Source organism: Pristis pectinata, chromosome 1, assembly GCF_009764475.1.
Source record: "Pristis pectinata isolate sPriPec2 chromosome 1, sPriPec2.1.pri, whole genome shotgun sequence".
NCBI classification, from domain to species: Eukaryota; Metazoa; Chordata; class Chondrichthyes; order Rhinopristiformes; family Pristidae; genus Pristis; species Pristis pectinata.
This window is the reverse complement of record NC_067405.1, coordinates 88,586,550-88,607,782: the sequence shown is the minus strand read 5'-3', so window position 1 is coordinate 88,607,782 and position 21,233 is coordinate 88,586,550. Positions and strand designations below refer to the sequence as shown.

The following is a 21,233-nucleotide window of genomic DNA, read 5'->3' as shown; positions in this document are numbered from 1 at the left end:
TTGTTGTTTTGCGGCAGCAGTACAGTGCAAAGACATAAAATCTACAAATTACAAAAATAAATAAATGGTGCAAAATAAAAGGAAGAACGAGGTGTGTTCATAGGTTCGTGGACCATTCAGAAATCTGATGGCGGACAGGAAGAAGTTGTTCCTGAAATGTTGAGTTTGGGTCTTCAGGCTCTTGTACCTCCTCCTTGATGGTAGTAATGAGAAGAGGGTGCGTCCCAGATGGTGAGGGTCCTTAATGATGGATGCTGCCTTCTTGAGGCACCGCCTCTTGTAGATGTCCTCGATGGTGGGGAGGATTGTGCTTGTGATGGAGCTGGCTGAGTCTATAACCCTCTGCAGCCTCTTGTGATCCTGTGCATTGGAGGCTCCATACCAGTCTGTGATGCAACCAGTCAGGATGTTCTCCACTGTACATCTGTAGAAATTTGTAAGAGCCTTTGGTGACATACCAAATCTCCTCAAACTCCTAACGATGTAGAGCTGCTGGCATGCCTACTTGAAGCTGCTCACCCTCAATGAGGACTGGTATGTGTTCTCCCGACTTCCCCTTCCTGAAGTCCACAATCAGTTCCTTGGTCTTGCTGATGTTGAGTGTGAGGTTGTTGTCGCGACACTGCTCAACCAGCCGATCTATCTCACTCCTGTACACCTACTTGTCGCCATCTGAGATTCTACCAACAATGGTGCCCTCTCCGCTTTCCGCAGGGATTGCTCTCTCCGTGACTCCCTTGTCCGCTCATCCCTCCCCACTGATCCCCCTCCAGGCACTTATCCCTTCAATCGCACTAAATGTTACACCTGCCCCTACACCTCCTCCCTTACCACTATTCAGGGCCCCAGACAGTCCTTCCAGGTGAGGCAGCTCTTCACATGTGAATCCATTGGTGTCATTGATTGCATTCAGTGCCCCCGGTGCAGCCTCCTCTACATTGGTGAGACCCGACACAGATTGGGGGATCGCTTCATCAGGCACTTCTGCTTCATCCGCCGTAACAGCCAGGATCTCCTGGTGGCCAGCCATTTTAATTCCACTTCCCATTCCCACACTGACATATCTGTCTACGGCCTCTTCTACTGCCAAGTTGAGGCTAGATGCACCTCTTATTCTGCTTTGGTAGTCTCCAACCTGTTGGCATGAACATCGATTTCTTAAGCTTCTGGTAACCCCGCCCCTCTATTCCCCCCTCCCCCCCTTGTTTCCCTCCCCCTTTGTTTTCCCTTATCCCACTGGCCCTATAACCCCTTCTCTTTCCCCTCCCATGCCCTCTTGATCTGTCCATCACCCACACATTCCTCCTCCTGGTTCCCCTCCTCACATTCCCTTTATGCCATGGTCCACCATTTTTTCCTATTAGAGTCCATCTTCTTCAGCCCTTTGTCACTTCCACCTATCACTTCCAAGCTTCTTACATCATTCCCACTCTCCCCCTCCCTCACTTGCTGATCTTCCCCCCTCTCACCTGGATCCACCTATCACCTGCCAGCTCTTGCTCCACCGTCTCCCTCCACCCTTTTATACTGGCTACCTCTCCTCTTTCTTGCTCCAGTCCTGATGAAGGGTCTCAACCCAAAACGTCGACTGTTCATTTCCCTCCATAGATGCTGTCTGACTCACTGAGTTCGTCCAGCATTTTGTGTATTGCTCCAGATTTCCAGCATCTGCAGAGGCCGCAGTTCTGTCAGCTGTGCCACTGTTTGGATTGTTTTTATATCACAGTCGAGAAGTCTCGACTAATAATTGTCGAGAAGTCTCGACTAATAATAGTCGAGAAGTGGAATACGGAACAGTATCCATCACACTAATCATTGGAACCAAGGCCAGTTCCACGTTATACGTAAAGTTACCTTGAGCCAAAATAAAATTCCATTATCACAAGACCAGTTTGGATAATAGGAGCATCCCATCCACTTTATTTCACACTTGCAGATCACCAACTCTTCCATAGGTTTTTGGTTGCTCAGGGAATCCAGAGATATCGGGACAGGCCAGGAATAAAGTTTTGGTGAAAGTTCTGCAGTGATCTTATTGGATGGTAGAGCAGGTTGAATGGACGATGTGGCCAATTCCTGCTCCTTTAAGTTTAGTTCTGATTATCTCATTAGAGCATTCAGCTGTTCCTTAAATTAACTTGAGGATGGATTATTGGAAATCTGTGCATAGTGGAGCCTAGGGACATCAATGAAAATCTCTTGGACTATAGCTGCAGTGTGTAGCATCCACATTTATTTGGCAAGGTTCCTTCAATAGCTTCTCCCAAGCTAGTGACCTCTACCCACTGGAAGGTCAAGGGCAGCAGCTGCATGGAAATATCTTAAAGTTCCCCTCCAGGTCACACACCATCCTCAGTCAGAAATATATTTCCTTTCCTTGGTTAGCATGGACGAGGTGGGCCAAAGGACCTGTTTCCATGCTGTATAACTCAATAACTCAGCTCCTTCCTAATTGCTCCCCATCTGCAAAGAGTACGGGAGTGTCTTCACTGCACAGACCATGGTGGTTCAAGACAATGCCTCACTACCATCTCCTCAAGGGCAGTTAGGGATGGACAATAAATACTGGTCTTGCTAGTGAGGTCCTCGTGCTGTAAAAGAATTTCAAACAGACAAGACAATTCCATTCCACTGGGGATGTATTACACTCCTAACTTGTAATATATACCTTAACTCTTTGTATCCCTATCTTCTTGACATGTGTTTAATTTGAACAGAGTCTAGCAATGTTAATGCTTCATTTCTTTCTCTTCTAGTGAGTACCAGGTGAAGGAGTTGCAGCAAGCGATGCAGGAGAAGGATTACCGTAGCCACAGCCTGGTGGAGAAGCACAGTCCAGACAGTGCCTGTTCCGTGGATTATTCCAGCAGCCACTTCTCCAGCCCAGAACATCCACATGAAGGTTAGAACCCAGTAGGCATTTTGAACCAATACTCATTACTACCTGTGGGGAGAATGTCTTGTTTTTCCCCTGTGAATCTTTGGTTATATCTGATCATTATGGAATATAAGGGTCAGTAATGGCCATTCAGTCCATGGCTATTCTGTCCTCATGACCCTCTATCCACATGTCATGGATTCATAGAGCAATACAGCACGGAAACAGGCCCTTCGGCCCAACTCGACCATGCCAACCAAGGTGCCCATCTAAGCTGGTCCCATTTGCCTGCATTTGCCTCATATCCCTCTAAATCCTTCCTATCCATGTACTTATCCAAATGTTTTTCAAATGTAATTATTATACCTGCCTCAACCACTTTTTCTGGCAGTATATGGAATGAGCTCTGTGTGAAGTTGCCCCTCAGGTGCCTTGTAAATCTTCCCCCTCTCACCTTAAACCTATCCCCTACGTTTTTAGATCCTTTTCTCTGGGAAAAAGGCTCTGTGCATTCACCCTATCTATGACCTTCATGATTTTGTAGAACTCTATAAGGTCAACCCTCAGTCTCCTATGCTCCAAGGAATAAAGTCCTAGCCTACCCAACCTCTCCTTGTAACTTAGGCCCTGGAGTCCTGGCAATATTCTCGTAAAACTTCTTTGCACTCTTTCCAGCTTTAATGACATCTTTCCTATAACAGAGTGACCAAAACTGTACACAATAATCCAAGCTGGCATCAACAACATCTTGTACAATTCCAACATGTGTTATTTAGCTTCCCCTTAACGGTGCCCGCTCTGTTCACAGATAGCAGATGAATATTTCTCCTCCTGTATTAGCACAGTGAGTAGTTCAGAACCTCCCCCAACATTGCCCACTGAACATCCGCACTTCACAGAAGTAAAATACCACAGATGCCAAAAGTCTGAAACAATACAGAAGAGTGCTCATCCTGTCAAGCAATACCTGTGGAGGGAGAAACCTGCTTAATACTTCAGGTTGATCAGCTTGAGTCAGGCAAAAGAGACCTCTGCTTGGATAGGAAGTGGAACCAAATCTATGGGGTGTGAGGATTTGTTGGAATTACTTGGGGTCAGTTTAATATTAGGTTCTCAATCCAAAGACAGCATAACAGCATGTGATATTGGTTTATCCATATGAAATGCACTTAGTAGAGCCTGCTCCTGAGGTGAGGTGGCCATTGTAGCCACTCCCTGTTGCTGGAGGAGGTGTGCCTTCCCACAGTGACCAAGGAAGAAGGGTGGACCCTTGGATGCTCCTCTTAGAAGCCCTGGCTTTCTGTGTCTCTTCCCCCGACCACAGGAAAACAAGAACCAGTGACAAGGTCCAGGTTAAAGTGTTGCTTTGTGTTAACGTGATAGATTCCGAATGTACGGAGCCTCTGAGTGTGGATGGGATCTCCTCCGACATGGAAGAGGAAGAGGATGAGCTCAGCAGGAGCTTCCCACGGGAGACAATTGTGCCAAGAACCCCAGATCAGGAAAAGTTCCTGAAGCAGCATTTTGGGACCCTGGCAGATGAGAGTATTGGAGGTAAGAATGTCTCCGCTTTGAAAAGGGAATGACTACATTTATGACAGATTTTCAATGCACTTTTTCATTTGTGGACTTCAGGGGTTTATGGTTTTAGATAGAGTCATAGAGTCATACAGCACAGAAACAGGCCATTTGGCCTATTGAGTCCTTGCAGACATCAACTACCCATTTACACCAACCTACACTAATCCCATTTTATTGTCCCCACATTCCCATCAAACTCCCTGCCCCCCCGCCCCCCCAGATTCTACCACTCACCGAACACACTCGGGGCAGTTAGCAGTGTCTCATTAACCTGCCAACCTGCACACCTTTAGGATGTGGGAGGAAACTGGAGCATCCAGAGGAAACCAACACGGTCACAAGGATAACATCCAAACTCCACACAGGCAGCACCGAAGGTCAGGATTGAGCCCGGGTTGCTGCATTTATGAGGCATCAGCTGTGTCAATGTGCTGCCTCAAAGTGATCAGAACTAGTTCTCATCTCCCTGACCCTGTGTGCAAAGATAGAAATAGCACCTTTCCCAAACTCAGGTGTTCTACAACTCATGAAGGATTGTCACTGTTGGGAGTTTAGGATAATGCCAGTCAGTCTGTGTCTAGTAATCATGGTCAGACAGTCTGTTGTACTGATGTTGGCTGAGGAATGACGATTGACCCGAACACCTCGGTGTATCTCTGCAAAATAGTGCCATGGGATCTTTTACACCCAACTGAGAGGGCAGCCAGGGTCTTGGTTTAACCTCTCATCTGAGAAAGCGGCACCTCCTACACCACTGATCTCCTTCAGTAATGCATTGACAGCGTCAGCCTAGATCTTGCGCTCAAATCTATGGTGGGATAAACCCACAGTCTTCTGACGTTGAGTCCAGAGCTCTTTATCACTGAGGCACAGCTACTTTAACTGCCCTGACTGACTGTGGGTTTGTAGCCAGTCTGCACACTGTGTAAGCCAGCTGAGTATCTTTATCTGCTGGATAGATGCTGTCAATGCCCTGACCCACCTCTCCTTCCAGTGGTAATGCTACCCAGTACTCCAGGCTTGGCCCTTCAACAATAGCTCTTGGGAATGGCATCTACACTAACCCACTTTGGCTATGGGTTCAGGACAATGGGGAAATAAAGCTGCCTAGCTTTTTTCTTCTAATTACTGGTGTGCTGGAAGTGTGCAATGATTGCCTGAAAGGTCTCAGTCCAACCTTTCACAGTCAGATGGCCCCTGACATCACTACCAGAGCACCAATGGGGAATAATGGACACCTGGGCATGACACAAGAAGAGCAAAGGGCCCAGGTGCAAGCATGGCTTTTGGGAGAGGAGGATAGATGACTACAGGCTGGTAGTTGTCACTGAAGCTGGTTAGCAAGAAGCAATTGTCCTCTTCCCCAAATAGCTTCAAGGAGGACCTAGAGCTATGTGTCATGTTGTGCATCAGTCTTGACTCAGTGGGTTACACCTTTGTCCCGGAGTCAGGAGGTTCAGGCACGAGAGCATAGGAATCTAGGTGGATCCTCTAGTCCGGTCATATGGGGGTGCTGCAATACTGAAGGTGCTGTAATTTGGATGGAGTGTTTCAGCAAGGACCTTGCTACTATCCCAAATAGAGGTAAAAGATCCCAGGGCACTATCCTGAAGAAGAGCAGGGTGATCTCTACAGTATCCTGGCCAACATTCATCCCTCAGTGAACATCACTAAAACAGATTGTTTCATTATTTACATGCAGCTGTTTGTGGGAGCTTACTGTGTGAAATCAGACCCTGTATTTCCTATGTTAGTGTCTACACTTCAGACATATTCTTTGAATGTAAAATGCTTTGGAAGTCCTAAAAGGGATATGATAGATGCCATAGATAGATGGATGCAAGTCTTTCTGTTTCTCTATCCTGTCCCAGCTCAGATTGGTACATGAACCTATACCCATGTTTCCTTCAGCACTGGTCATCCTCTCCTCAGCATCCTACATTTTAATAACATGTGCATTTTGTCATAGTGAAAGCTGACCACCAGCTGGAGAAACCAAAGTCACCATCTATGAGAGACACTGAAGAACTGCTAAACCCTCGGCTCAGCATTTCTGCGAGATTCCTCTCTCGATCGTTGACATCGAGTTTCAGGTCAGTGGAGGGAAATTGTCATGCATGATGTATTACTTATTTCCAGAGTCAATAGATTTAGGGAGCTTGTGCTGCTACAAAAGGGAGTCCAACACACTACTGTAGGGCTTCAGAACCCTATAAACAGGAATCCAACATTTCTGATGGAGGATTTCAGACCCTATAACCAGGAGTCCAACATTTCTGATGTAGGATTTCAGACCCTATAATCAGGAGTCCAACTCTAGGACTCCAGTGCCCTCTAAGTGAGTCTCCACAACTCCACTACAGGGCTATGGTGCCACATAACTAAAAGTCCAACGCGCTACGCTTGGGCTCCAGTGCGCCACAGTCGTGAGTCTAACACTACTGTAGGGCTACACTGCCACATAACTGAGAATCCAACACTCTATTGTAACCCTGTAACTGAGTTTTTAAGACTTTACTGTGGAGCTCCAGAGCCATGTAATGAGAGACCAGCACTAATATAGGGCTCCAGCGCTCCCTAAGCACGAGTCCAACATTGAACTGTTGGGCTACAGTCTCTGAATATAGAACATAGAACATTACAGCACAGTACAGGCCCTTTGGCCCATGATGCTGTACCAACATTTTATCCTGCTCTAAGAGCTATCTAACCCTTCCCTCCCACATAGCCCTCCATTTTTCTATCATTTGTGTGATTATCTAAGAGTCTGTTAAATGTCTCTAACGTATCTGCCTCTACCACCTCTGCCAGCAGTGCGTTCCATGCACCCACCACTCCCTGTGTAAAAAAATATGTTGCTGTGTGACTGCTGATTGCTTCTCAATACTCACCAAATGTGCGGGACTCAGCTCCTATTAAAAGAAGGCAAACACTTTCTCCTTAAAGTAGTAAAGCTTAGAATTGAACTTCCAGGCCCTCTGATTAGCAGCCCATTTCCCTACTGGAAGACCTAACAGAGAAAAACAAGCTGCTTTCCAAAGCAGCATAACTGAATGAGATTGTATTGCTCTCACCTCTAAACCATGAAATGCACCACCTAACAATCCAACCCTGTGAGTGGAGTTTCAAAACTTTTTCTTTGAAAAATGGTCCAACTTAAATACTAAGGTTATTATATCATCTGCATTGGAGATAACTACTAAAAGCAAGACGATCAATAAGGGTCTCCATTACTCTTTTAATTGTGAGTTTCCCCAAATGCTATTTTCTTACGTACCCACACTGTTGACATTCTTGTGTTTTTAGGAACTCGCCAACTCATACTTCCAAGTTCTTTCAGAATGGCGAGGTAGGAGTCACTCAGTTGACATTTCCTACCTCAGAGCAGGAAGGGAAGGAGGTCTCCACAGTGAAGAGGGAGAGCAGCAAGCATGAGGTCCAGAAGCCAGAGGAAGCTGTAAAATACCAAAATGATGATCAGAAACAACCAGATGAAGTAAGCACTGAATTACAATTACCTTTTCCTAACCCCTTTTCTTGTACTTAAATCACCACTTCTGATTCTGCTGTGGTCAAGGCTCTAGAGAATGCACAGAGCAGCTTCACCTGAATATTGCCAGGGATAAGGGACTTCATTTAGGTGGCGATACCCAGGACCTGGAGGCTGTTTGGGAGCAATTTAGTAGAGGTGCTGAAAATGATGCTGGGTTTTGGGTTGAGTAAATAAGGAGAAACTTACCAATGGCAGGAGAATGGTAAGTTGGCATTTACCTTAAGGTAAGTGCCAACACAACCAGAAGGGAGATGAGGAGAAATTATTCAATTTGGCGAGTGGTTGTGGTCTGAATGCACCCCCTGAAAGATTTAGTAGAGACTTCTGAGGGCTAATTGGATAAATATTTAAAGATAAAAAAATTACAGGGCCATGGGGAAAGAGCAGGACCAATTGGATAGCTCTTTGAAAGAGCCAGTGTGGGCATGATGGGCTAAATAACCTTGAATTTATTATTCTATTAAGTAAAATTCATCCTGTGTTTGATCCACCAGACAAACTGCTAATGTGGGAGGCTGTTTACAGAAGAATGTGTAGACCACTCACCAGAAGCAGTGCATTTATAGACATTGATTGTAGGCAGAAACAAATACTGGCACGTTCATGTCCATTCCAGCATTGAGCCCCAGCAGTTTATAGTGTCACATGAGTTGGGAGGGTTTGGTGAGTCAGTCCATTGGAGACATTCCTGAAACAGTGTTTATCTGCGAGCACCTCTGCTAAGATGTCAAGATAGTACCTTGTCTTCCTCCTCCTGTTTTTCCGCAGCCTACAGCAAAACCGTTTTCAGTGTTGAATTCAGCCCCAGGTAAACCTGCAGTGAAAACCTCACCCAGAACGGAATCCGGTATTGTTCCAGCGTCTGTCAGAGCAACATACACCCAGAGGAAACGAAACCTGGCTCTGGAGACACGGAAGGTGTCAGTGGCATCAGTGAAAGAGCAGTCATCCTCAGCACTTCCTAGTCCAGCTGTGTCACCAAGTCCATCCATCAGAAAGTCCCAATCTGTCCATGACTTGATTCATGAAGGTAAGGAAAAGGATAATGTTGGAAATGTTTACAGCAGAAAGAATGAGAAACTTGCATTTGTCCCTGTCCGTCGAGGTGTCCAAATACCATAATAAGTTCTTAATTTGACTTCTTCCGAAGAAAGAATTACTGAGAGAAAGATCTCCTGTTCATATGTGCCTCAGATGGTAGCTGTCATGATAACTATGTTGCAGATAATTTGTGAAAAGGATAAAAAGCACTTACATGCTCTGTCTAACAGGGTGAGCATTGTCATGGGAGTCATGGAAGTGGCTAATTCTCGAGCCTGACTGATGCTTGAGTTGAGTCAGCTCTGCATTTTAGCTTTAAGAACAGATCTGAGGAATTGGGGGAAGGGCCAATTCAATAACCAAAAGTGGAGAGGAATGAAGCCTGGTGAGCCGAAGACTGTTGATAGAGTAAATGACAGACAATGGATTTCAATACAAAGAGAAATTACCAAGATCTTCCAGCAGAGAGACTCCTTAACTAATGAAGAGAGTCACCCTGATGCAGGCCGCTCTCTGCTGGAGGTACTGTATTAATGAGGCTCTCTCTTGGTATCCTAGGTCCTGTGGTGATGATCTCTCACTGTAGGGATCCCAATCATGGAGAAATGTGTGTGATGACCATTTTGTATTGATAAGAGTCTTATGGTATTGAGGCCTAACTAGCCCCAAGATGAGAAAGGTTCCTGTTATAGGGGAGAACCTGGCTAATGCTGCAGCATAGTGTAAGCTATGATGACGCCACGACACAGATGAAAAGAACATGGCGATGAGATTGGTTCCGTGCCACAGCCCTTGTAAACCTGCTGATTGTTCCTGCTTTTTGATTAGTTACTACTGTTGTCTTTGTCTTGTTTAGTTTACGTAGCCAGTGCAACATCTGCTATGGCCACATCTGCAAAGCTGCATCCTCACTCAGTGACCATCCCTGAGAAGGACGCCAGAACCAACCAGCGAAGGGCCATGCCCCCTGCATCCAGCAAATCGGATGCTCCGTCATCAGCACTGGCAAAGGAGAGCGCTCAGGGAAAGGGCACGAAACAGAAATCCTACATGAACCCAACTACCAGCTCCATAGCCAAAATGTCCCGCAGTGTTTCAATGGGAGAGAGCCTGAACTTCACTGGGAATGGTGAGGATCCATCAATTGTGGAAAGCAGTGCCAGTGGACAACCTCTGGAATTGTCACCCAGAACTTCGCCTTTGGTTAACACGGACATTGTGAATGAAATATCTCACAAACAGGAGGTGACGAAACAGAACTGGAGAGAGGCCACAAGCTCCAAGCCATTGTTGCAACAGCCTGCAAGTTCAGCAGTGTCCCCTACTAATAACTCTCAGCCTAAACTAACTCTTGGCACAAGGGCTAACTTATTCCTCGATCTCCCTAAATCGCTGCCTGACAGACCCTCCTTGACTTCTTTCTCACCACCAATCAAGTTGAAGGCTTCCTGTGTAACAGAGTCCTTCAGGCTGCCGGATTTACCAGGAGGTGCAAAATGGAGGTCCTCGCTGGGCGATGGGCCTGACATGCATAGAGACTTCCAGGAAAAAAAGGGAGACAGTGCTTCCACACCCGGACAGGAGGCAGTTGCTCCCTCAACACCACAGCCCTCAGCTCAAGGTCCCCATGAGATGCAAGTTGTTAAATGCCCTCGTCAGCCAGGATCTTCTCATTGTCCATCTGCATCCAGGTGTGGCAGGTTGCAGAAAGAAGCCTTGGACTCTTTGCCCAAATTTCCAGCAGCAAGTGGCCAGGCTGTACCTACAGCCACAACAGCAACCCTTCCTTCTTTACCTGAGAAGACTTTTGCAAAGGAGCCAGGTATGAATGGAGCCTCAGCCTCTCCCTTTCCCCTTTCAGTCTTGGACTGTTTGGCTTCGCTATAGCTTTTATTTCCGTGACTTAGTTGATTGCTGCACATGTCCATTACAGAGCATGCTGCTTCAGAACCCTTCCTACTCCAGTTTCCTCCCATATCCCAAAGATGGTAGGTTAATTGGCCACTGTAAATTGTGTGTGGGTGAGTGGTAGAATCTAGGCGGTGTTGATGGAAATGTGGAGAGAGTAAAATGGAGTTTTGATGGTCAGCATGGATTCGGTGGGCTGAAGGGTCTGTTTCTATGCTGTATGAAGTTCACTGATGCTTCCTCCTGCTCCAGTCCTTGTTTGCTTTATCCTTGCAAATGAGGCTTCCAGTTTAAGGCACCACTTATTTTCTCTCCTACTCTTTTGCTCATTCTCCCTCATCCACTTCACACCGTTGGGCTGCTGTACTTGGCCAGCTGCTACCTCCTCTCACACTCTCTCCACTCCAGCACCTCGTGCAGGGATCACTGGTAGGATGCGAAGCTCAAACCCATCCTGTGGCACTGTGCTGCACTCGGCCAACTCTATAACAGCATGTAACCTGCACCAGACATGAGGTTGCGTTAGCTTCCTTATTATACCAAACTAGATTTTGCCTATGCACCACCATACAAACTAGTAGCAGTAGACCACTTAGCCCCGGGAGCCTGCTTCACCATTGAATAAGATCGCAGCTGTTCTGGTTGTAAGCTCCATTCCTGTTGACCCCTGGTACCCTTTCATCCCCTTGCTTTGCAAGAATCTGCCTTAAAAATAGTCAGACACTGCTTTCACCACTACTAGAGGAAGACCTGAAGTTTAAAAGACTCTCAACCATCTGAGAGAGAAAAAATTCACCTTATCTGTGCCTTAAATGGATGACCCCTTATCTTCACACAGCAACCCCTAGTTCTAGATTGTCCCACAAGAGGAATCACCCTCTCCACATCCACCCTTTCTAAATTAAGGGCTCCACTTTGGACACTGATCATGTCACTGTCTGATGCATCCCGCGCAAGGTATTAGCAAAAGTTGAACTGACACTGTACCCAGTTTTGGTCACCCCAACTTGGGAAGGATCTGTCAGCCTTGGAAGAGCTGCAGAATAAATTCACCAGGGGTTAAAGTGATTCAAATTTGATGATAGGTTGCACAAGCTTGGTCTGTGTTCTTTGGGATGCACAATATTAAAGCGATGATGTGATCTTGGTTAAAACACAGATTCAGTAACCAGTTTGCAGAACACTTCCATTCAGTCTGCAGGGGTGACTCTGGGCTTCCAGTTGCCCGTTACTTTTATTCTCCATCCCACACAACACTCTGACTTCTCTGCCTTTGCTCTCTTCCCACAGAGGGTGGTGAGTCTCTGGAATTCTTTACCCCAGAAGGTTGAGGAGGCTCGAGCATTGGGGGTATTTAGAGGAAGAAGATACATGTTTGACACATTAGGGAATTGAGAATTATGTGGAACTGGTACAGAAGAGGAGATAAGTCCTGGGGTAGATCAACCATGATCATGATGAACGGTGGGGCAGTCTTGAGGGGCCAAGTGGCCTACACCTATTCCTATTTTCATGTGTTTTTATGTTCTTGCACTATTCCAATGGAGCTCAGTTCTGATACAGGGTCATCCACCTGTTACATTAACTCAGTTTTTCTCTCTCCATGGGTGCTCTCTGACCTTCTGGGCATTTCCAGCGTTCTCTTTTATTTCTGATTTTCGGCAGTTGCTGTGTTCTGCACCTCACCATTCCAGCACTGGGTTTTTTTTCTCTCGGTCACCTCCCTCTATTACACCTTCTCCAGACAGATCAGCTGTAATTAACAATCATTCATCACCCCCTCTCAGACGGCACCAACACCATTTGTGTTACCTGGACAACCTCGTTCTCCACCCTGCCACAGACAACTCCTTTGTTCTTTCCACCACCCCCCCAATTTAAAAGGTGCCTGTTTCCCTCGTCTTCCCAGTTCTGAAGAAGGGTTTTCAACCTGAATCATTAAACTTGTTTCTGCCTCCACTGATGGCCTGATCCATTGAGTATCTCTAGCATTTTCTGTTATTAATCTCAGATCTACAGGTTTTTGATTACCCTTTGCAAAGGGCATGAATTGGTGGAAGGATTAGAGGGGATCTGAGGAAAGATTATTTTACTGGGGACTGGGACTCCCTGCCAGGAAGGGGAGTAGAGGTAGAATGTCTCATCTCATGGAAAAAATACTTTGGTGAGGATTGAAGAGATATCACCCACAAGCTATGGACTAAGAGTGGGATTAACAAAATCCATTTTTGTCTGGCATGGACTTGATGGGCTGAATGGCCGCCTTCTGTGCCATTAACTTCTATCCCATTATTCACCACTCCAGTGTAAAGGTATTGTAGGTACTTAATAGGAATTCCCTTTTTATTTTCTTGGCAGGTCCAACAGTCAGTGTTCAGAGCTGTAAACTCCTTGTGAGTGAGCTGCAGAGTTGTCTACAGAGAGCCCTGAACCTATACCGTATGGTGAGTGCTAACCATTGGTAATTGGTTTATTATTGCCACATGTACAGAGATGCAGTGAAAAGCTTCAGTTTGCATGCCATCCATACTTCATTCCAAACTTCAGCGCATCAGGTGGTACAGAAGGAAAAGCAATAACAGAATGTAGAATGAAGTGTTACAGTTACAGAGAAAATGCAGTGCAGGCAGACAAATAAGGTGCAAAGGCCATGACAAGGTAGATTGAGAGATCAAGAGTTCATTTTTATCATACAAGAGGTCTGTTTAAGAGTCTGATAACAGTGGGATAGAAGCTGTCCTTGAGCCTGGGGTACGTGTTTTCAAGCTTTTATATCTTCTGCCTGATGGGAGGGGGGAGAAGAGAGAATGACTGGGGTGGGAGGGGTTTTTGGTTATGTTGGCTGCTTTCCCAAGGTAGCCGCGATGCATCCAGATAGGATCCTTTCTATGGTGCATCTATAAAAACTGGTGAGTGTCGTTTGGGACATGCCAAATTTCCATAGCCTTCTGAGGAAGTAGAGGTGCTGGTGTGCTTTCTTGGCCATAACATCGACCTGATTGGACCAGGACAGGCTAATGATGTTTTTTATATCTAGGAACTTGAAGCTCTCAACCATCTCCACTTGCCAGATGTGTTCTGAGCAGGTGCATGGATGTGTGGCAGCTGTTCTGCCCTAAAGGATGCTTAGATGCAGTTCGCTTTTTAGGGACGTGCTAATTCCGCGAGGTGGATGGCACAGTTCATGGTCATTCCCCCTCCTTAGGGAATGAAAAGACATTGCGGATGTTGGTCCCTTGCTTCAGGGTGTTATTAAGGTCACACCTGTGACACTAAGTACAGTTTTAGCTCCCTTATTAAAAGGGATACACTCGCAGTTCAGAGGAGATTCACTGGGCTGATTTGCGGAATGAAGGGGTTGTCTTAAGCAGAAAGGATGATCAAGTTGGACCTATACTCGAGCATCAGCATCTACAGTCACTTATGTCTTTATACTCATTGAGGTTTATAAGAATGAAGTGACCTTATTGAAATATAAGATTCTGAGGGGGCTCAACAGGGTGGGTGCTGAGAGGGTGTTTCCCCTCATGGGAGAATCTAGATTCAGGAGGCAAAGTTTCAGAATAAGGGTCGCTTGCTTGAGATGGAGAAGAGGAGGAATTTCTTCTGTCAGAGTGTCTTGACTCTTGGAATCCTCTACCCTTTTTGGGCAATAAGGGTCGTTCACGGGTTCTGGGGAACAGGCGGGAAAGTGACGCTGAGGCCAAGATCAGATCAGCACTGATCGCAAGGATGGTGGAGCTTAGGAAGGGATGTTGGCTTGCTCCTTATGTCCTTTCTCATCCCTTGCAGGTAACCAGTGACAAAGACCCCTCAGCCGAGAGCTGCCAGATCAATGCCGTTCTCTCTGAAACATTTTCCTCTGTGAGGAAGGAATTGGACTGTCTTCAGCAGCCAGGCTCAGGCCCCGAGCTATCTCCCCAGGGGCTAGGCCGCACGTCTAACCAGGCCGGTAATCCCCCAGTGAGGGGGGAGGGATTTGAAGACAACAAGACGCTGGCTCTGCTGGAACAGTACTCGGAACTCTTACTGCAGGCTGTGGAGCGAAGGATGGACCAGAAGCTACCGGCAGGAAGGGAAGATGCGGAACCATGAAGCATACAGTACACAGTGCAATCATCGGCTTGCTCCTAACCCCTCCCCAACCCCACCAACAAAACACACAATATTTTCACTGGACCACCCTCCCAGCTGCGCCTGATCCCAAACAACCTTGGCCCGCTGTCTCAGTTGACCATGGGACATCATTATGGCCATCCTTCCTACTTTGATTTGCCGATTTGTTTCCTGTGCTTCTGACCCCTGTGATGTAGGATGTAGGGGCAGAGTTAGTGATGTGTCTGCAGTGCCCATTACTGGACTGTCCCCGCACAGACCCCTCCTTTTCCAGTAGTAGGCAGCTGGAGCCTGGAGAGTGAGGGGAAGAGGCCCCACCTCAACCTGCTGGAATGGGTGGGAGTGCTGGCGATCCTTGGGCATGGGGGAGATCTGTTTTACCATCACCCAGTGAGAATGAACTGTAACAGCAGGTGCCACTCCTGTGGGAAGACCGGGATGATGCAGCCCATGTGTTGTCTCCCTGAGCCTTGGGATAAGATCCAAGGGTTAGGTGCTGTGGGAGCCTCTCCATACCCAATTTCCCTTCTGGATCCCATCTGCTCTCCTCTTACCTTTGTTTCCAGTCCTCTTGCATTCCCTGTATTTTCTTCATGTCATCTTCCTCTCTCCGGGTGTTCCTCAGGCTCCCCTACTTGAGCATCAGTCTGGAATAGTGGTTGCTGTCGGTGAAACTAAAATCTTAAGGAGGGAGTCTGAAATGAACAGAGCAGCCAAGACTTTAACAGACTAACTGCAGCCACCAAAACTTTGCTGACATTCCCTTTAAGGAGGGGGAAGAAATCTGATGAAGCCATGTGTGCTTGACACTCTCCTTACAACCTCTGACAATAATGCACATTCCTGTCGGACTGACCATTGTCCCATACCTACACTTCCCCATTCCCTTGTTGCGGTGGAAACAAAGGGTTGAACATGTGAAAGTAATGTCTTATTTACCAAAACACTGATGTTTTCTTATAGAAATATCTTGCTGAAATGAGAATGAAACTGGTGAAGGATTTCCTCAGCACTAGAATGATGTGCTGGGATGATCCCCATCTACTCTACGCCCTGTGAGAGATGCTTCTTGGTCACTCCGGCCTGAACTTCAAGCCCCTCAGATAGATTCACCCTGAATTGTACCCCCCATGAGATTCCAGCCCCTCTAACACTTTCCCCTGAAGTTATTGCTCTGTCATATTCCCCAAGGATTGATTTCCTCATCATTTTCTCTCATTCAACAGCCCAACACACTGCTCCTGAATTCACTGCTGAATCGTTCCCCTGAATTCACACTCTTCCACATTTCCCTGAATTCATCCTCCTCCATGTTCCCCCTGAATTCAACTTCCTCCACAATCCCCCTGAGTTCACCCTCTTCCACAATCCCCTGAATTCACCCACATTCCCTCTGAATTCACCCTCCTCCACAATCCCCCTCGAATTCACCCTCCTCCACCTTCCCCTAATCTGTATCTGGCTGTAATCAGATTCTGTGGGGGGAGCTGAGTGATGTGAATTCAGTACCAGGTGAAGGATACAGGTATCATTTGTGACATCCCTTTGGATACTGCAGCAGAACGGGAAACTGCAGTGGTGCGATCTACGTTTGATCAATGGAGCGCAATAACGCAGCAAACTAATGCCATTGAATTGGCCTCTGCAGTCCTTCTGGGATGGATTTGCTTCTTTTAATCTACAGTATAGACTGGAACTCAGAAACTGGACAGGAGCACGAGAACAGGAGAAAATCTCTTCCGCCCTGGATAGAAACCTCAGATTATGGATGGGAACTCTCAAGCCCTGGACAGGAACATTGAGTATGTACAGGAAGTCTCCAATCCTGACAGGAACCTTAGACCACAGACAGTAACCTTAGACCATGGACAATAACTCTTAAGCTCTGGACAGGAACCACGAGAATGGACAGGGACATTCAAACTCCAGACAGGAATCCGAGAATGTGAACAGGAATCCTCTTACCCAAACCTCGGTAAAAAGGAAACCTTTTCTAAGGACAAAGTATTTCATAGTGTTCAGTACATTCCTGATGGCAGGAGTCTTATTTCTTAGCTTTTCCTGACCTTTTGGTATCTCCTTGCACCCCATGCTCTCTCAAGAGGATGATGACTGCAAAACATTACCACATCCATTAAGAGAGAGCTTCATTTTTCTACAAGAAATGAATCCCCAATGTTTTCCAGTGTCTGATCAGAAGTGTGAGGTCCCTGCGCAGAGACAGGTCGCAGAGACTTGTGATTGAATGAGCATGCACCTGGTTGTCGGAATCCCTCTACTGAGATCACTGGCAGCTGTTGCCCCCAGTACAAGAAACGTCAATTAAAGTGACCAGAGTTGAGAATAAGACAAAACCTTTTGTCCTTTTTGTAAAAATTTTTTTTTTAAATAACTTTTTAAAAAAACTTTGCAGTACGCAGAGACTTTGTACGAATGATCAGAGAAACTGCATGATTTTGGAGAAGTGTTTCAAGTATTAAAAACTGCCTTACCTACTCCATTTGCTGTGCATGTGAAGAAGTCACATCAGGTGATGCGGAGCCATGGATATCTGGAAGGTGCCAGGTTTGACTCTCGGATCCCAGCTGGGCAGAGGCAGAGAGTGGCATTGGCCTCTGATTTGCCAGGCTGGGAAAAGAGACAGGTCGATGCGTGCTAGGGAGTGGTGCATGTTAATGCGAGGGCTGAGCACACCCTCAGCCACAAGGGAATTAGTCCAACCACTGTTAGGGCTTACGTGTGAAGAATGGATACGAGGCGGTCAGCAGCTACAGAACCAGCAAATTTTTGCCTGTTTTGTGAAGTTCAATGCGATCTCAGTTACAATAGTAGTGAGTCTGCCTGGGGTGGTTGGGCATCCACCCTCAGGTACCAGTAGAGTTGGTGTGTTCTCTCTCAGGTACCAGCAGAGTTGGTGCCTTCTCTCTCAGGAACCAGTAGAGTTGGCACCTTCTCTCTCAGGAACCAGTAGAGTTGGTGCCTTCTCTCTCAGGTACCAGCAGAGTCAGTACCTTCTCTCACGATTACCAGCAGAGTTGGCGCCTTCTCTCATGATTACCAGCAGAGTTGGCGCCTTCTCCTGGAGGTACCAGCAGAGTTAGTATGTTCTCATGATTACTAGCAGAGTTGGCACCTTCTCCTGGAGGTACCAGTAGAGTTGGGACCTTCTCTCTTAATTACTAGTAAAATTGGTGCCTTCTCCCTCAGATACCAGTAGAGATGGTGCCTTCTCTCTTGATTACCAGTCGGCTTTGTATTTTCCCTACTGTGCTGATGGCTGACTTTTCCTGAATGTGCCAACAATTGGGGTGCCTTCTCCCAGAGGTATCTGCTGCCTGGGACTTGCTCCTGATAAATCAGTAACAGGTCTGCCACTTATGGGGACTTATTTATAATTTTTTTAACTATAGTCACTCAATCAGAGAAGCTCCAGGCGTACAACGTATCCATGGAGTTGTGCAGATAATCCCAAATTTTTATTAGTGGTTGAAATGTGAAGAACTAAAGAGACCTCTACTCTGAATGAGACTGAATATCACTGCATAGTGAAAGACCAGGGAACGACTTTTGTGTGCATGAAGGGTTTTTGCATGGTGCATTTAATAATGTACATCAATGGTGCATGTTGAGAACCCATTTGGAGTCTTTTTAAACTCTAATATCTTTGAATTGTTGTTCTTTAAGATTAATTTGTACCAATGTATTTTATAATGAAAGTAATGTTTCATTTCTACAATGGGTCACCAAACTAATTATTAAGCTGGTTGTTGTGAATGTGTTTTATCCCGGTGTTTCTTGCACTGTAAGTGAGTGTTTTTACCTGTTTTTTTTCCATAGTGTTTGTACAACTTGTTGGCCATGAGTTAAATATTTGCAATAAAATCCCAACATTTGGGAGAAAAGATTTGGGAGAACTCGTGTCGAAGTGAACACACAGCAATTGCTGGATTTTCATGGACCAGTGGAATTTCTGTTTGATTATTAAGTCAATATTTATCCCTCAGTTAAAACAGTCTGGCCCTTATCATCTTCGTCTGTATGCGGTTTACTTCACTACGATAGTGGATATAGTTCAAAAAACACCAGCCATCTTGAAGCCCTAAAACTTGGTACAGAATGGCAAGATTTTCATTAAAAGCACTTTTCACTCACTAAGTGAAAGTACATTGCAGTTAAATGGAAGCAGCTTGGCACTGCTGAACCCACATATCTGTCTCCATGGAAGTCTCTAAACATCAGAAATTTTGTGTATTTTATCGTTCTTACACCAACTTGCCTTGATTCTTGTAATCTTACATCATACCTACTAATGGGACCCAGCTCACACATCTGCATCATGACACAGCACTGAGTCCAAGACGATCTTTTTTTACATTAATCATACCCTAACCCATTTTATACTCCCCACATTCCCATCAACTCCCCCCAGATTTTACCACTTGCCTGCACTCTAGGGGCAATTTACCTACTGAGCTACATGTCTTTGGGATGTGGGAGGAAACTGAGGTGGTCACAGGGAGAACATGCAAACTACACACAGGTAGCACAGGAGGTTGGGATCGAACCCAGGTCATTGGAACAGTGAGGCAGTAGCTCTACCAGCCGTGCCACTGTGCTGCCCCCATCTTAAGGCTATACATAAGTAAAATGACATGAATAAGTGAGTGAAGGGTAATCTTTTCCACTGTATTATAAACTATAAGGTCTCAGCAATCTGTGAAAACAGCAGGAAAAGTACCATTTAACATCAAAAGAGAATTTACGACAAATAATAAACAGATGAACGAGGGACAGAGTAAAACAAAGAATTTATATTTCCGGAATAAAACAGTAGATGCTGGAAATACTTAGCAGGTTAGGCAGCATCTGTGCATACAGAAAGTTGACTTATCAGGTTGAAGACCTTAAGTGGAACTGTAAAAAAATTAGAAAACAAACATGTTTAAAGTTGCAGAGAGGGCATAAGGGATGGCTGTGAAAGGATGGAGACTACGAAAGCCAAAGCACCAAAGCTCAGGACATTCCAAAATACTTAATTTATTCCTTTTGCAGGATCCTGGAATTGCTGGCAAAGGCAGCATTTATTGCCCATTCCAAATTGCCCTAAATAGGGTGATGGTGAGCCGCAGAGCTGATGAGCAAGGAGCCGGGATTTGCGCCCAGCGATATATTTCCAAATCGGGGAAGTGTGCAACTGGGAGGGGAACCTGCACTTGGCGCCCCGGCCAGCAGGAGGCGCCTCAACCGCGAAACGGGCCAGCAAACGAAACTCCGGAGGAGATGTGGATCTTCCCAGCCGCCAGATGGCGCCGCGATGCCGGGAGGAGCGATGCAGGCGGTGCGGGAGAGTGTGCGGCGGGTGGCGGCCGAGGCGCGGGGTGAGTGTGCGGCCGGCCGGGCCTCTGGCTGCTGCTTCCCGGCCTCCGCTGGTTGAGTCACCGAAGCCCCGGGCCATGCGACCACTACACCGGCCTGTCCTGACACCCAGCCGGCTGAGCGAAGCCCTTCAGGGGAGGGGACCTGCCGGTCCGGCCCAGGGACTTGCTTCACTCGGTGCAGGGGGAGTGGGGTGATTGCTGGCCGTGGAACCAGTGAATAAGCAACCGAAATGCAAACATCTCCACTGCTAACGCTGGTATAAAATGCTCAGAGCCAACCAGCATCTTCCAGCAAAAGCAAAGGTGGTGATTAAGAGCAGGATTCGACCACTCGGCCCCTCAACCCTCTGCCAGCATTGCAGAACCTATGGCTGGTCCGATTGTAACCTCAGCTCTGCATCCCTGACCATAGGGACCTTTCGCCTCCTTGCTTATCAACAACCCATCCGTCTCCCACGCTGCCTCCTGAAAGGACACCATTTCATTCTCCCTTGAGTCCTGATGAAGGGTCGCGACCCGAAACGTCGATTGTTCATTTCCCTCCACAGATGCTGCCTGACCTGCTGAGTTCCTCCAGCATTTTGTGTTGGTCCAGATTCCAGCCTATGTGGAATCTCTTGTGTCTCCATTTCCATTCTCCGGGTTCCTTCTCCGACGACGAGACTTTCTTCCATAGATGACAGAGCCCTTATTTCCTACACTCTGCTCTCACTCCTCCTTCAAGAGAGCAAGGATAAAGTTTCCTGGTCCTCACTTTTCACCCCACCTGGCTCCATAT

At 46.5% G+C, this 21,233-nt stretch overlaps 2 protein-coding genes across 5 annotated transcripts in view; both read left to right on the top strand.

Moving 5' to 3' along the window:
* mapkbp1 (mitogen-activated protein kinase binding protein 1) overlaps positions 1-18,981 on the top strand; it is a 156,432-nt gene extending 137,451 nt beyond the window's left edge. For both annotated transcript variants that reach the window (XM_052012062.1, XM_052012053.1), the window contains 8 exons: positions 2,757-2,902; positions 4,262-4,432; positions 6,429-6,552; positions 7,766-7,955; positions 8,781-9,042; positions 9,910-10,875; positions 13,320-13,405; positions 14,754-18,981. In XM_052012062.1, the coding sequence (XP_051868022.1) occupies positions 2,757-2,902; positions 4,262-4,432; positions 6,429-6,552; positions 7,766-7,955; positions 8,781-9,042; positions 9,910-10,875; positions 13,320-13,405; positions 14,754-15,056 (2,248 nt within the window). In that variant the 3' untranslated portion in view covers positions 15,057-18,981. The remainder of the gene's footprint in view (positions 1-2,756; positions 2,903-4,261; positions 4,433-6,428; positions 6,553-7,765; positions 7,956-8,780; positions 9,043-9,909; positions 10,876-13,319; positions 13,406-14,753) is intronic.
* A 1,400-nt stretch (positions 18,982-20,381) lies between these two features.
* jmjd7 (jumonji domain containing 7) overlaps positions 20,382-21,233 on the top strand; it is a 29,033-nt gene continuing 28,181 nt past the window's right edge. For all 3 annotated transcript variants that reach the window (XM_052022458.1, XM_052022451.1, XM_052022465.1), the window contains exon 1: positions 20,382-20,455. In XM_052022458.1, coding sequence (XP_051878418.1) covers positions 20,392-20,455 — 64 coding nt within the window. In that variant the 5' untranslated portion in view covers positions 20,382-20,391. The remainder of the gene's footprint in view (positions 20,456-21,233) is intronic.